Below are 12,020 nucleotides of genomic sequence, written 5' to 3'. Positions count from 1 at the left end.
ATCCTACACAATAATGTCCACTTTAGTTCTGCCACCCTTCACCCATCCACCCAATGCATCACACTGTGTAAGTCCATAGGGGGAGCTAGGCGGCTATTCTGGGGGGAGGGGGGGCAGCAAGACAGGGGAGCCATAGACGGCTATTCTTGGGGGGGGGGGGGGCGTGCAAGAAAGGGGCGCCCGCTAGTAGCCAGCTTATTTAAATTTTCACTACTTATTACGTATATATCATATTCTTAAGAGTATCTTTTGGAAGGTTAGGCTAGACATACAGTGAACGTTTTCTATAGGAAAACGTTTACTAACGTCCCCATTTCCAAACACACACAAACACATGTATTAAAAGAGTACGTTTTGTGTGCAGCATCGATATGTCTGGCTGAGGGTGAGGTGCCCGACACTTCTTCCTGCCTATAGCCCTAGGAGCTGATGAAAGGAACAAGAGGCGCAGCAAACAACGGAAAGGAATTACAGAGGGGCGCCAACGTACATCCTCGGGGGGGGGGGCATGGCCCCAATGCCCCCCCCCCTAAATCCGCCAGTGTGTAAGTCCCCCTTGCATTCCATGACTACCCAGTTCTTCCCTCTACTCCACAGTTTACTAATCCCTCCCTTTCCCTCTCTCCTCACAGTGCAGCATCTGAACTATACCGGCCACACACACACACACACAAACACACGCACACAAATATAAATTGGAATACTCTAGATATAAATAGCCAAGAAAGCTGTTGGGACCAAAAGCTCCTGGATCTCGTACAAGAGTTTTTCTTAACGCAACATGTGAGGGAAACCACTAGAAAAAGAGGACTTGATGTACCTTCAGTGCTAGATCTAATATTTACTAGGCAAGAAAATGACTTTGACAGTTTAATATATCACCCTCCACTCGGCAAAAGAGATCATGCAGTACTAAATTATAAATTCAGGATGGCATATGACATAGTAAACAGCAATGACAGTTACAAAAAGAGACTAAACTATAAAAAGGGAAATTATCAAGACCTAAAGAAGTATTTCTTAGAAGTTGATTGGGAAAATGAGCTTAGAGGACAAGATTTAAATGCTGTATATAAAAATTTTTGTGAATTTTATGAAATAGGAGTCCAGAAGTACATCCCACAGCACAAAGAAGCAGATAAGAAAATACAGAAATGGTTCATTACAGAATGTAAAAAATCAAAAGAAAGAAGAGATTTGTTGTGGAATAGATACAGAAGACACAATAGTGTAAGGGCGTATAATAATTACAAACAGGCAAAAAACGACTATACAAGAATAAGGAGGGAAGCCCAAAAACAGTTTGAGGAGGATATAATAAATAAAAGTAGTGATCAACCAAAGCTGTTTTACAGCTATATCAGAAGCAAAACCAAAGTAAAAGATATAATACAATCCATTACGGACGAGGGAATCACTTATACACAAGAGAAAGATATTTGTGAAGCACTAAATAAGAATTTCCAATTAGTTTTTACAGAAGAAAAAAATTTTGAGAGGGACTATGTGTAACAAGCATGTCCACACATACTACCAGATATACAAATAGCAGAAAAAGTAATACAGGAGGAGTTAAGTAGATTAGACAGAGGAAAAGCAAGTGGTCCTGATGAAATTTCATGTTGGGTGTTACGAGAATGTGCAAAGGAGTTAAGTAAACCATTATTTTTAATTTTCAAGAAATCCTTGAGTCAAGGGAAACTACCTGATATTTGGAAAAAAGCAAATATAGTCCCCTTATTCAAGAAAGGAAATAGACAAAATCCTCTCAGCTACCGACCAGTATCACTGACCAGTGTTGTAAGCAAGGTATTAGAAAAACTTATAAGAAAAGCTTGGGTAAATCATCTAGAAGAACAGTATGATAACAGAAAGACAGTTTGGTTTCAGAAAAGGAAAATCATGTGTTACTAATCTGTTGAGCTACTATGACAGAGTAACAAACACAATACAGGAAAGGGAAGGATGGGTAGACAGTATCTATTTAGATTTCAAGAAAGCTTTTGACACAGTACCACACCAAAGACTTTTATGGAAGCTGTACCATCAAGGAGGAATTCGAGGCAAACTGTTTTGTTGGATGCAAGACTTTCTCATAAAAAGAGAAATGAGGACAGTACTAAGAGGAAACTACTCATCATGGAAAGAAGTGACTAGTGGAGTACCACAGGGTTCGGTGCTGGCACCAATCATGTTTTTAGTGTACATAAATGATACAAACAGTAACACTGGAAATGAGAGCTATCTGAATATGTTTGCAGATGATGCAAAAATACAAAGGAGAATTACTAGCACAGACTCTTGTAGGGAGCTACAAGAAGAATTAAATAAACTTCATGAATGGAGTAGTACATGGCAAATGGAATTCAATGTGGACAAGTGTCATGTAATCAAGTTTGGTAAAAGTGGAAAAAGACCTGATTGGGATTATAAGTTAGGAAATAAAACCCTATACACATCAGAAAGAAAGACCTAGGTGTGATTATCAATAACAGACCATCTCCGGCTGACCACATCAGCGAGAAGGTACGGAACATGTATACACTGCTTGCAAATATGAGAATAGCATTCACATACATAAATGAAGACATGCTAAGAAGGATAATAACATCATTCATTAGACCAACCCTGGAATATGCATCAATAGTCTGGAGTCCTCATCTCGAAAAGCATATAGACAAGATTGAAAAAGTTCAAAGGGCCGCTACAAGATGGATACCAAGCTTAAGGGACCTAAGCTACGAAGAAAGACTAAATAAACTGAATCTACCAACACTACAGGAGAGAAGGAAAAGAGGTGACATGATAATGCTATATAAGTGCATATCAGGAAAGGAGAAAATAGACATAAATGATTACTTAACATATGGAGAAGCATCAGCAAGAGGACACTGCAAAAAACTGCATAAGAAGAGAGGTGATAAAGACGTAAGGAAATTCAGTTTCCCAAACAGAGCAATTGATCAATGGAATGCACTACCGAATGAAATAGTGTGTGCCAAAACAATTCACAAATTTAAGGATATGTACGATAAATATGGTTTAAGACACGGGACAATACGAGCTTGACTCATTCCTGTAAAGATACAATTAGGTAAGAACAATTAGGTAAGAACATGCGCCCGCGAACTGTGGAGTCGGAAAAATAAAATCGAAGTATAGACTGATTGTTGTGTAATTCATTAAATGGAGTGATGAGCTGTGTGTGAAGTGTGGTGAAGTACAGCAGGCCTATCAGTGTACACCAAGAGGAGTGTGTGTGAAGTGTGGTGGAGTACAGCAGGCCTATAAGTGTACACCAAGAGGAGTGTGTGTGAAGTGTGGTGTAGTACAGCAGGCCTATCAGTGTACACCAAGAGGAGTGTGTGTGAAGTGTGGTGAAGTACAGCAGGCCTATCAGTGTACACCAAGAGGACTGTGTGTGTGTGAAGTGTGGTGGAGTACAGCAGGCCTATCAGTGTACACCAAGAGGAGTGTGTGTGAAGTGTGGTGAAGTACAGCAGGCCTATCAGTGTACACCAAGAGGAGTGTGTGTGAAGTGTGGTGAAGTACAGCAGGCCTATCAGTGTACACCAAGAGGAGACATCTTTCGAATGCGTGAGGCAAGCTGAAACGCTCGTTAAATCCCCTAATAAGGGGGATCTTGCCCAAATTAAATAAAATCGTCTCTAGGAATAATGAAAGAATTATGGTATGACATACTTGTAAATAAGAAAGGGCTAAAGAGGAGAATAACATCGCCTGAGTCAGCATTTCATTCATGACAGAATTGCTATCCCCCCCTCCCCAGGTTTCTCTTTTATACTACACTACCAGGCATTGCCCAGGCCAAAAAGGCAAACACACTAATCCTGCTTGTTCTAGCTAGTTCATTCTTTCTTTCTACTCCAGAAAGACCATGTACAGTTGGAGAAATTTCCGCGCAGGACACAGCATAGAAGGCAGCAGGAGCGGCAAATAATTTGATCTGGTAACAGTGTTGGGGGTAAAGGAGGTAAAATGTGTGAGCTACAGCATAGTGCCACCAGAAACTCCCTGACAGGTAACATGTGCGAGCTACAGCATAGTGCCCCCGGAAACTCAGACACCCCCACCCGGACCCCACGGAGTAGCCGCAGCCGAACCGAAGGATGCAGTGCGACAACGGCACAAGTCAGCCCGGGCTGTGTGCCCCTATAACACTCAGCCTCCTCACCATCGCCCTAGCAGGAATTCAACACTACCTTCGGGGAGAGGGACCGCCAGATCAGATCGGGGTGAAGCTGCCTATCCAGCTCCAAACAGCGCCCCTCAGTAGACGGCTGATAGCCACTCCCGCCTTCTACAGGAGTGTGCCCATAGCCTCTCCGAAGGTGCCTTCTCTTTAGGGATGGCTGATAGCCGCCCGCCTCTCATAAGGGAATCGGTGTCACACCGACCTGAGGGTAATCAGGAGATGGCCGATAGCCGCTCCCGCCTTCATAAGAAGGTGTCCTTCCAGGGACGGCCGATAGCTGCCCTACACCCCCTCTTGCAGGAGACGGCCGATAGCTGCTCCTCCCTCCAACAGAAGGAGACGGCAAGTGGCCGCTCCCGCCTTAGCCAGATGGTCGATAGCCACTTCGAAGGTGCTGCCCCCGAGTCGACCAATAGCTGCTCCTCCCTCCGGCAGAAGGAGATGGCAAGTGGCCGCTCCCGCCTTCGTCAGACGGCTGATAGCCGCTCCGAAGGTGATGCTCCCAAATCGGCCGAAAGCCTCTCCTCCCTCTGGCAGAAGGAGACAGCAAGAGGCCACTCCTGCCTTCGTCAGACAGCCAATAGCCGCTCCAAAAGTGCTGCCCCCGAGTCAGCCTATAGCTGCTCCCCCTCCCTACTGCAGGAGACGGCCTGGGGCCGCTCCCATCTTCGTGTGACGGCCGATAGCCGCTCCGAAGGTGTTCAGAGGCGCGCTGATTCCTCCACTCAGGCCATGGCCAGTAGCCGGGCCTTGGCGCCTCATAGTCGCGCCCTTGGGCAGCCACGGCCAATAGCCAGGCCCCAAGGCCAGAAAGAGGTGAGAGCAGTGTCACCGCCCCAGTGTGAGACGAGTGTCTGGACCTCCAGTGCAGAAGGACCCCAGAGAGGCCCTACAGCCTCCCCCGGCCTCTGCTCCCTACGCCTGGCCCTGGAGAAGACCCACCTGATGGACCCTAATTCAGGTCAGTGCTGCAGCCCCTCCCTGACGGCACCCCTTGACTCTGGGGACCGCAGTCCTAGGGTACTCCAGGCCGTCCCCAGGGTGCCCGGACGCGATCTCCCCGCGCCCCGATGGCGGAAGACCTCCACCTCTGGCCGAGACCTGAGCCAGAGATTCCTGGACCTGTTTGGCCCCAGCCCTGAGGGCCATACCCCCATACCCAGCCCGAAAAATACAGGGCTCTTCGCCACCTGCAGCCCTGGACGAGAGAAGACGCCCCTGTGAGTCGTCCCGTGCCCTCTCGGCACGCCCTCCCCTGGAGGTGCCCCTGTTCCGGCAGAGTTGTCGCCGGCGTGTCTCCCCGCCACCCCCACCATATAAGTGACTTATGTTAAGTGTGATGTTGCCCCAGAGTTAGTGTAACAATGATACAGTGAGTTAGTATATGTCGAATAACAGGGCAAGTGTTCAGGAGAAGATAACAGGCGAATACGTGATATCACGGGGCAGATTAATAAGGATGAGTGTAGAGCCTAACTTCTGGTGAATCAGACTCACTAGCGTCGCCCTTGTATAAAATCAGTAAGACTCCTAGCACGAGAGATTCTCCTTAGCAAATATCCAGACGTCCCTTGCTACGAGGAAATAGTGAAGAGAAAGTGTTAGTAATACCCTCCCGCTCGTATTACCACAAACATAACGAAACTCTCAGTGTCTTCCAACCTCCCTTAATAAATCTCCTCTCAACAGTCAGTGCGTATGCAAGAACCTAGACTAGCAATATAATCAATTATCAAAATACCCTTGCTACCAGAATATACTAAGAATCCGTAATATCAATTCCCTCCTAATATTACTATAACTAATCTGACCCTCCGCGCGTCACCCCTCCCCCCCCCCCCGTGTAAAACCCACTCCTACTCTCTCACGTGCACCGCGACCCTGTGTTCCAAGTACACCTGTGCACTAAACCTAGAGTGTTAGCATCAGTGTCTGTTAAGCTAGTATCCTGCGAGATACTGATTATCTAGTTAAGGTTTTATTCTCCACAATATACTGTGTTGTATTATCTGCTGTTTTTGTCCTGTGTCTGACTGTGGTAATATACGTGTAAAGGTTATTGCCTGGAGTTTTTGTGTCCTACCTTTCTTTATTGCACTAAGCCCCGGTCTCGAAAGAGGACCCCGCTACACGTTAGGTGTTCTAGGAACGAGGAGTCGGGCCTTTTTCACCTAGCATAGCAGGAGGGGTGGGACGTGAGGGGTAGGTGAGAGATTGCGGGGGTAGTGGGGGGTAGCTGTGTGGTGGGAGGGGTGGGACGTGAGGGATGGGGGGTAGTGGGAGTAGCTGTATATTGGGGGGGATGGGAGTGAGGGGTAGCGGAGTGTTAGGGAGATGCTTAGTAGCCATTAAATGTAACGTAATTTGCTTTGATTTTAAATGAATGTGTTTTTATGACAGGGTAACACACGAAGCAGCAACATCTGTAAAGTGATGATTCATGACATGATGAAAAATGTTTAGTTCAGTGATCATGCAAGGCAGATATAAACACACAGACATCACCAACACGTAACCTTATATAATGACTCGCCCCCCTTCGGTATCTATAACATCCCTATTGTAACACAGACTAATATCAGACGTTTACCTCAGATACGTCTCAGAAAAGTTGCTCATCCATCCATCCATCATCCAATCCTACATTGCCCCATGAGGAGCGTAGGAGCCCGGGGCTAGGCAGTTGGTCCCGACATTTAAGATGAGTGACCAGCCTCACTCATCCCTGAGTGGCATTACGTGAGCAATCAACCCCAACCATCCCTTGGATATAAACCTTCACCGGCTCAATCCGATTGGAGCGCAATAATTACTCACTAAACCACCAGGGGCCAAAATTTGGTTATATGGTTACCACCCAGCGCAGTAAACGGTTCCCTGGTGTACTGGAAACCATTTGGCTTGTCACTCAGTGTAGAGTCACCCACAGGCAGAAGAAAGAATGAAGGAAAGAAAGAAGAGGGAGTGTAAAGTCACCCGCAGACAGAAGGACAAGGAAAGAATGAAGCAAAGAAAGACAGAAAAGGATGGAAGGAAAGAAGGATGAAGGAGAGGAAAGGGCAGACACCCGAGAGCAGCACTACATCGAGTGAGTGGATGGTGAGCGCCCCCACCTACATCTTAATTGTAACGTAGATATGTAGTGTATGAAAAATAAAGTACCCTATATATAATATTCCATTTCTTCGTTGTTTTAGTCAACCATTAGTATTTTTTACCCTAAAAGGCTTTAAAGCATGTCAGATTTTAAGGTAAATGCATCTTTCTTAGTTGTCAATGTGAATTTGATATACAGTATTTCCTAAATCGTAAGCACATGCTGGCTGCTTGTCACAAACTAATTTAAGCATAAGCCAGACCTAGACCTTTTCAGGTCAATCAATAGCGTCTGCGTGTGTGTTGTGCTGTGTATAATACTGGGTCTCTCGCTGTCTAACTCTCTCAGTTCATCTAACAGACACTCACAAGTAGGCTAAGGATAATCATGCAATTGCATATGTGCATATGCAGTTGCATATTCTAGCCACTTAATGAGCGTAAGTGCATATTTCTACTTTTTGTTTGTTTATACGGCATATTCATTGAAATTTCCTGGGTATTATAATAACTTCTTGAAGTTGTAGTAATATTTAAAGTCATAGTATCCATCATATTATAGTGAATTGCATACTGCTTAATTGGCTGTGGCTGAGAAGGCCGTGACTTGATGGTCAGTAGACAGCAGCATTTATATATATATATATATATATATATATAAATATATATATATATATATATATTTATATTTATATATATATTTATATATATATATATATATATATATATATATATATTTATATATATATATATTTATATATGTATATATTTATATATATATATATATATATATATATATATATATATATATATATATTGTTACGGAACAGAGAAAACTGTCCCGCAATGTTCCAGGTTCAAAACAAAAGAGTTAGGTAAAATTACAAGTTAAAGTTTAATGCTCAAACTAACAACTAAACATTCAGGACTCATAAGGATAATGTAATGGCCAAAAAAAAAAAACCGGTCAAATATATGGTTAACTGCAATAGCCTCTATTAACACGAAATTAGCAAGAGTAAATTTATCTAAGTCAGCCCTGATAAAATGAGAAAACCGGATAATACTCAGTGAATGCAAGATATATTATTACAGATACAAAATATTATTTTTAATAACTGACATAAAAAAAACTTTACATTAATCACAAAATCCCTACTAGGCCTACAAATTAACACCTTATGGTATACACTACAAGAAAAAATGTAATAACACTTATACTCAAATTACACAGCTGCTAGATGGTTGGAGACCTCCTGAGCACTCAAAAAAATAATAACAACTGTACAGGGGAGGACAGAGATGTTAACAAAATGAGGAGTAGATCTAAGTGGCAACCAATGCAGAGACCGAGCTCATTATATAGGGGCCGGCAGAGCCCGACAGAACTTGCAAGAAGGACGCGCAAATGAAGCCATAGGGGACAAAGAGTTGACAATCCCGCTCCGAGCAACAGAAAGAACGACCCACCCCACCATAAGGGGAGAAGGGAGGAGCGAGGTAAAACACGCAAGCCTAGTCACTATGGAAGCCACGAGGCGAATCGTGATCAAACATGCAGCACACTGTACGCCAGAATTATACAAAGCATGATGAAATCATAGGCTATGTAACAATATATATATATATATATATATATATATATATATATATATATATATATAATCGTTTATATATATATATATATAATCGTTGCCTTAGTCGCTGGTGGGATCGGCCGCTCTTATATGTTGTCGTCAGTAACTTCTGTCCGCCGCGTCCTCTTCCTCCAGGCCTAACTGCCTCAATTCTTTCGCAGTTCCATCTTTCCACGTAATTCTTTGTCTTCCCCTCGTTCTTCTCCCTTCTACTTGATTCCTCCATGCCACCTTCACAGGATCAACTTCATCATGGTCACATGCCCATACCACCTCAAACATGCCTCTCTTCCCTTCTCCACAGCTGACACAACTCCTGCCTCTGCTCTGATGTCATCATTCCTCCTCCTTTCTCTGTGACAATCCCATCAGCCATCGCAGGATCCTCATCTCTGTCCTCTCCGGTTTTTTCTCTTCATTCTCCCTCAACGCTTAGGCTTCTGCGCCATACAGCAATATAAAAGCAAGTTTTGGAAGATGGCTTCAGGTCATTCCTCCGTCTACCTCACACACACCACAAAGGGAGGCACGTTCCCCAGTTTGGAAAGCACTGGTTTACAAGAACATTGCCACCCGAGTGCTAACCCAACATAGTCACTGGTATTGACACATTCTGTCAGTGACGTTTTTTGCTCTTGGTTCAGTTAATAATATTTGTTTTTCCAGACAAATGTTAGAACAAGTATTACTAGACTGATGCATGAAGTTTATCAGAAACTCATTAGAACAGAATAGTTGGGTTGAGAAACACTTCTTGTTTAAATGTAATAAATAAGTTCTTCCTTCGGCCTACAGTAATTCCCAGGAAAAAATTATTATTCAGCTATATTCTCCTCAACTGTGAGTTGTATGAGACAATAAGCATGTGATATATTCTCTTAGTGTGTGTGAAAGGAGTGGACGGAGAGGAGAGCTGCCTGCCAAAATTTGATGCGTTTGGGTGAGTGTGTGTAATTCACCGGGTCGATCAGGATAACGTGATTGGCATGATCGTCAGCTCATTACCATCCAGTAAGTGAGCTAAGCGCTCATATAATCTGATCTAGGGCAAGGCTGTAACCTTCACACACGCACACAACCATTCCCTCCCTCAAGAGGATCATTAACCTCCCACTTCGTTCGTGAAACTTTTCGCACCCTATCCGCCGCGAACCCCCGTCTTACTAGATGGCAGGCGAATGCATTACCACTACGCCAGTTGTGTGTGTTCTTACCTAATTGTTCTTACCTAATTGTATCTTTACAGGAATGAGTCAAGCTCGTACTGTCCCGTGTCTTAAACCATATTTATCGTACATATCCTTAAATTTGTGAATTGTTTTGGCACACACTATTTCATTCGGTAGTGCATTCCATTGATCAATTGCTCTGTTTGGGAAACTGAATATCCTTACGTCTTTATCACCTCTCTTCTTATGCAGTTTTTTGCAGTGTCCTCTTGCTGATGCTTCTCCATATGTTAAGTAATCATTTATGTCTATTTTCTCCTTTCCTGATATGCACTTATATAGCATTATCATGTCACCTCTTTTCCTTCTCTCCTGTAGTGTTGGTAGATTCAGTTTATTTAGTCTTTCTTCGTAGCTTAGGTCCCTTAAGCTTGGTATCCATCTTGTAGCGGCCCTTTGAACTTTTTCAATCTTGTCTATATGCTTTTCGAGATGAGGACTCCAGACTATTGATGCATATTCCAGGGTTGGTCTAATGAATGATGTTATTATCCTTCTTAGCATGTCTTCATTTATGTATGTGAGTGCTATTTTCATATTTGCAAGCAGTGTATACATGTTCCGTACCTTCTCGCTGATGTGGTCAGCCGGAGATGGTCTGTTATTGATAATCACACCTAGGTCTTTCTCTCTTTCTGATGTGTATAGGGTTTTATTTCCTAACTTATAATCCCAATCAGGTCTTTTTCCACTTTTACCAAACTTGATTACATGACACTTGTCCACATTGAATTCCATTTGCCATGTACTACTCCATTCATGAAGTTTATTTAATTCTTCTTGTAGCTCCCTACAAGAGTCTGTGCTAGTAATTCTCCTTTGTATTTTTGCATCATCTGCAAACATATTCAGATAGCTCTCATTTCCAGTGTTACTGTTTATATCATTTATGTACACTAAAAACATGATTGGTGCCAGCACCGAACCCTGTGGTACTCCACTAGTCACTTCTTTCCATGATGAGTAGTTTCCTCTTAGTACTGTCCTCATTTCTCTTTTTATGAGAAAGTCTTGCATCCAACAAAACAGTTTGCCTCGAATTCCTCCTTGATGGTACAGCTTCCATAAAAGTCTTTGGTGTGGTACTGTGTCAAAAGCTTTCTTGAAATCTAAATAGATTCTGTCCACCCATCCTTCCCTTTCCTGTATTGTGTTTGTTACTCTGTCATAGTAGCTCAACAGATTAGTAACACATGATTTTCCTTTTCTGAAACCAAACTGTCTTTCTGTTATCATACTGTGTTCTAGATGATTTACCCAAGCTTTTCTTATAAGTTTTTCTAATACCTTGCTTACAACACTGGTCAGTGATACTGGTCGGTAGTTGAGAGGATTTTGTCTATTTCCTTTCTTGAATAAGGGGACTATATTTGCTTTTTTCCAAATATCAGGTAGTTTCCCTTGACTCAAGGATTTCTTGAAAATTAAAAATAATGGTTTACTTAACTCCTTTGCACATTCTCGTAACAACCAACGTGAAATTTCATCAGGACCACTTGCTTTTCCTCTGTCTAATCTACTTAACTCCTCCTGTATTACTTTTTCTGCTATTTGTATATCTGATAGTATGTGTGGACATGCGTGTTCCACATAGTCCCTCAAAATTTTTTTCTTCTGTAAAAACTAATTGGAAATTCTTATTTAGTGCTTCACAAATATCTTTCTCTTGTGTATAAGTGATTCCCTCGTCCGTAATGGATTGTATTATATCTTTTACTTTGGTTTTGCTTCTGATATAGCTGTAAAACAGCTTTGGTTGATCACTACTTTTATTTATTATATCCTCCTCAAACTGTTTTTGGGCTTCCCTCCTTATTCTTCTATAGTCGTTTCTTGCCTGTT

The 12,020-nt window shown here is 42.7% G+C and overlaps 1 protein-coding gene across 1 annotated transcript in view; it reads left to right on the top strand.

Moving 5' to 3' along the window:
• Positions 1 to 12,020, top strand: part of LOC145412877 (uncharacterized) — a 117,503-nt gene that overhangs the window by 60,284 nt on the left and 45,199 nt on the right. The window contains exon 3 of the mRNA XM_080282676.1: positions 3,250 to 3,253. Within this exon, the coding sequence (XP_080138802.1) occupies positions 3,250 to 3,253 (4 nt within the window). The remainder of the gene's footprint in view (positions 1 to 3,249; positions 3,254 to 12,020) is intronic.

This window comes from Coenobita brevimanus, chromosome 12 (assembly GCF_032717465.1).
Source record: "Coenobita brevimanus isolate Jiangsu-jjx chromosome 12, ASM3271746v2, whole genome shotgun sequence".
Classification (NCBI taxonomy): domain Eukaryota; kingdom Metazoa; phylum Arthropoda; class Malacostraca; order Decapoda; family Coenobitidae; genus Coenobita; species Coenobita brevimanus.
Note: the sequence above shows the minus strand (reverse complement) of the source record. Positions and strands in the feature narration are given on the sequence as shown.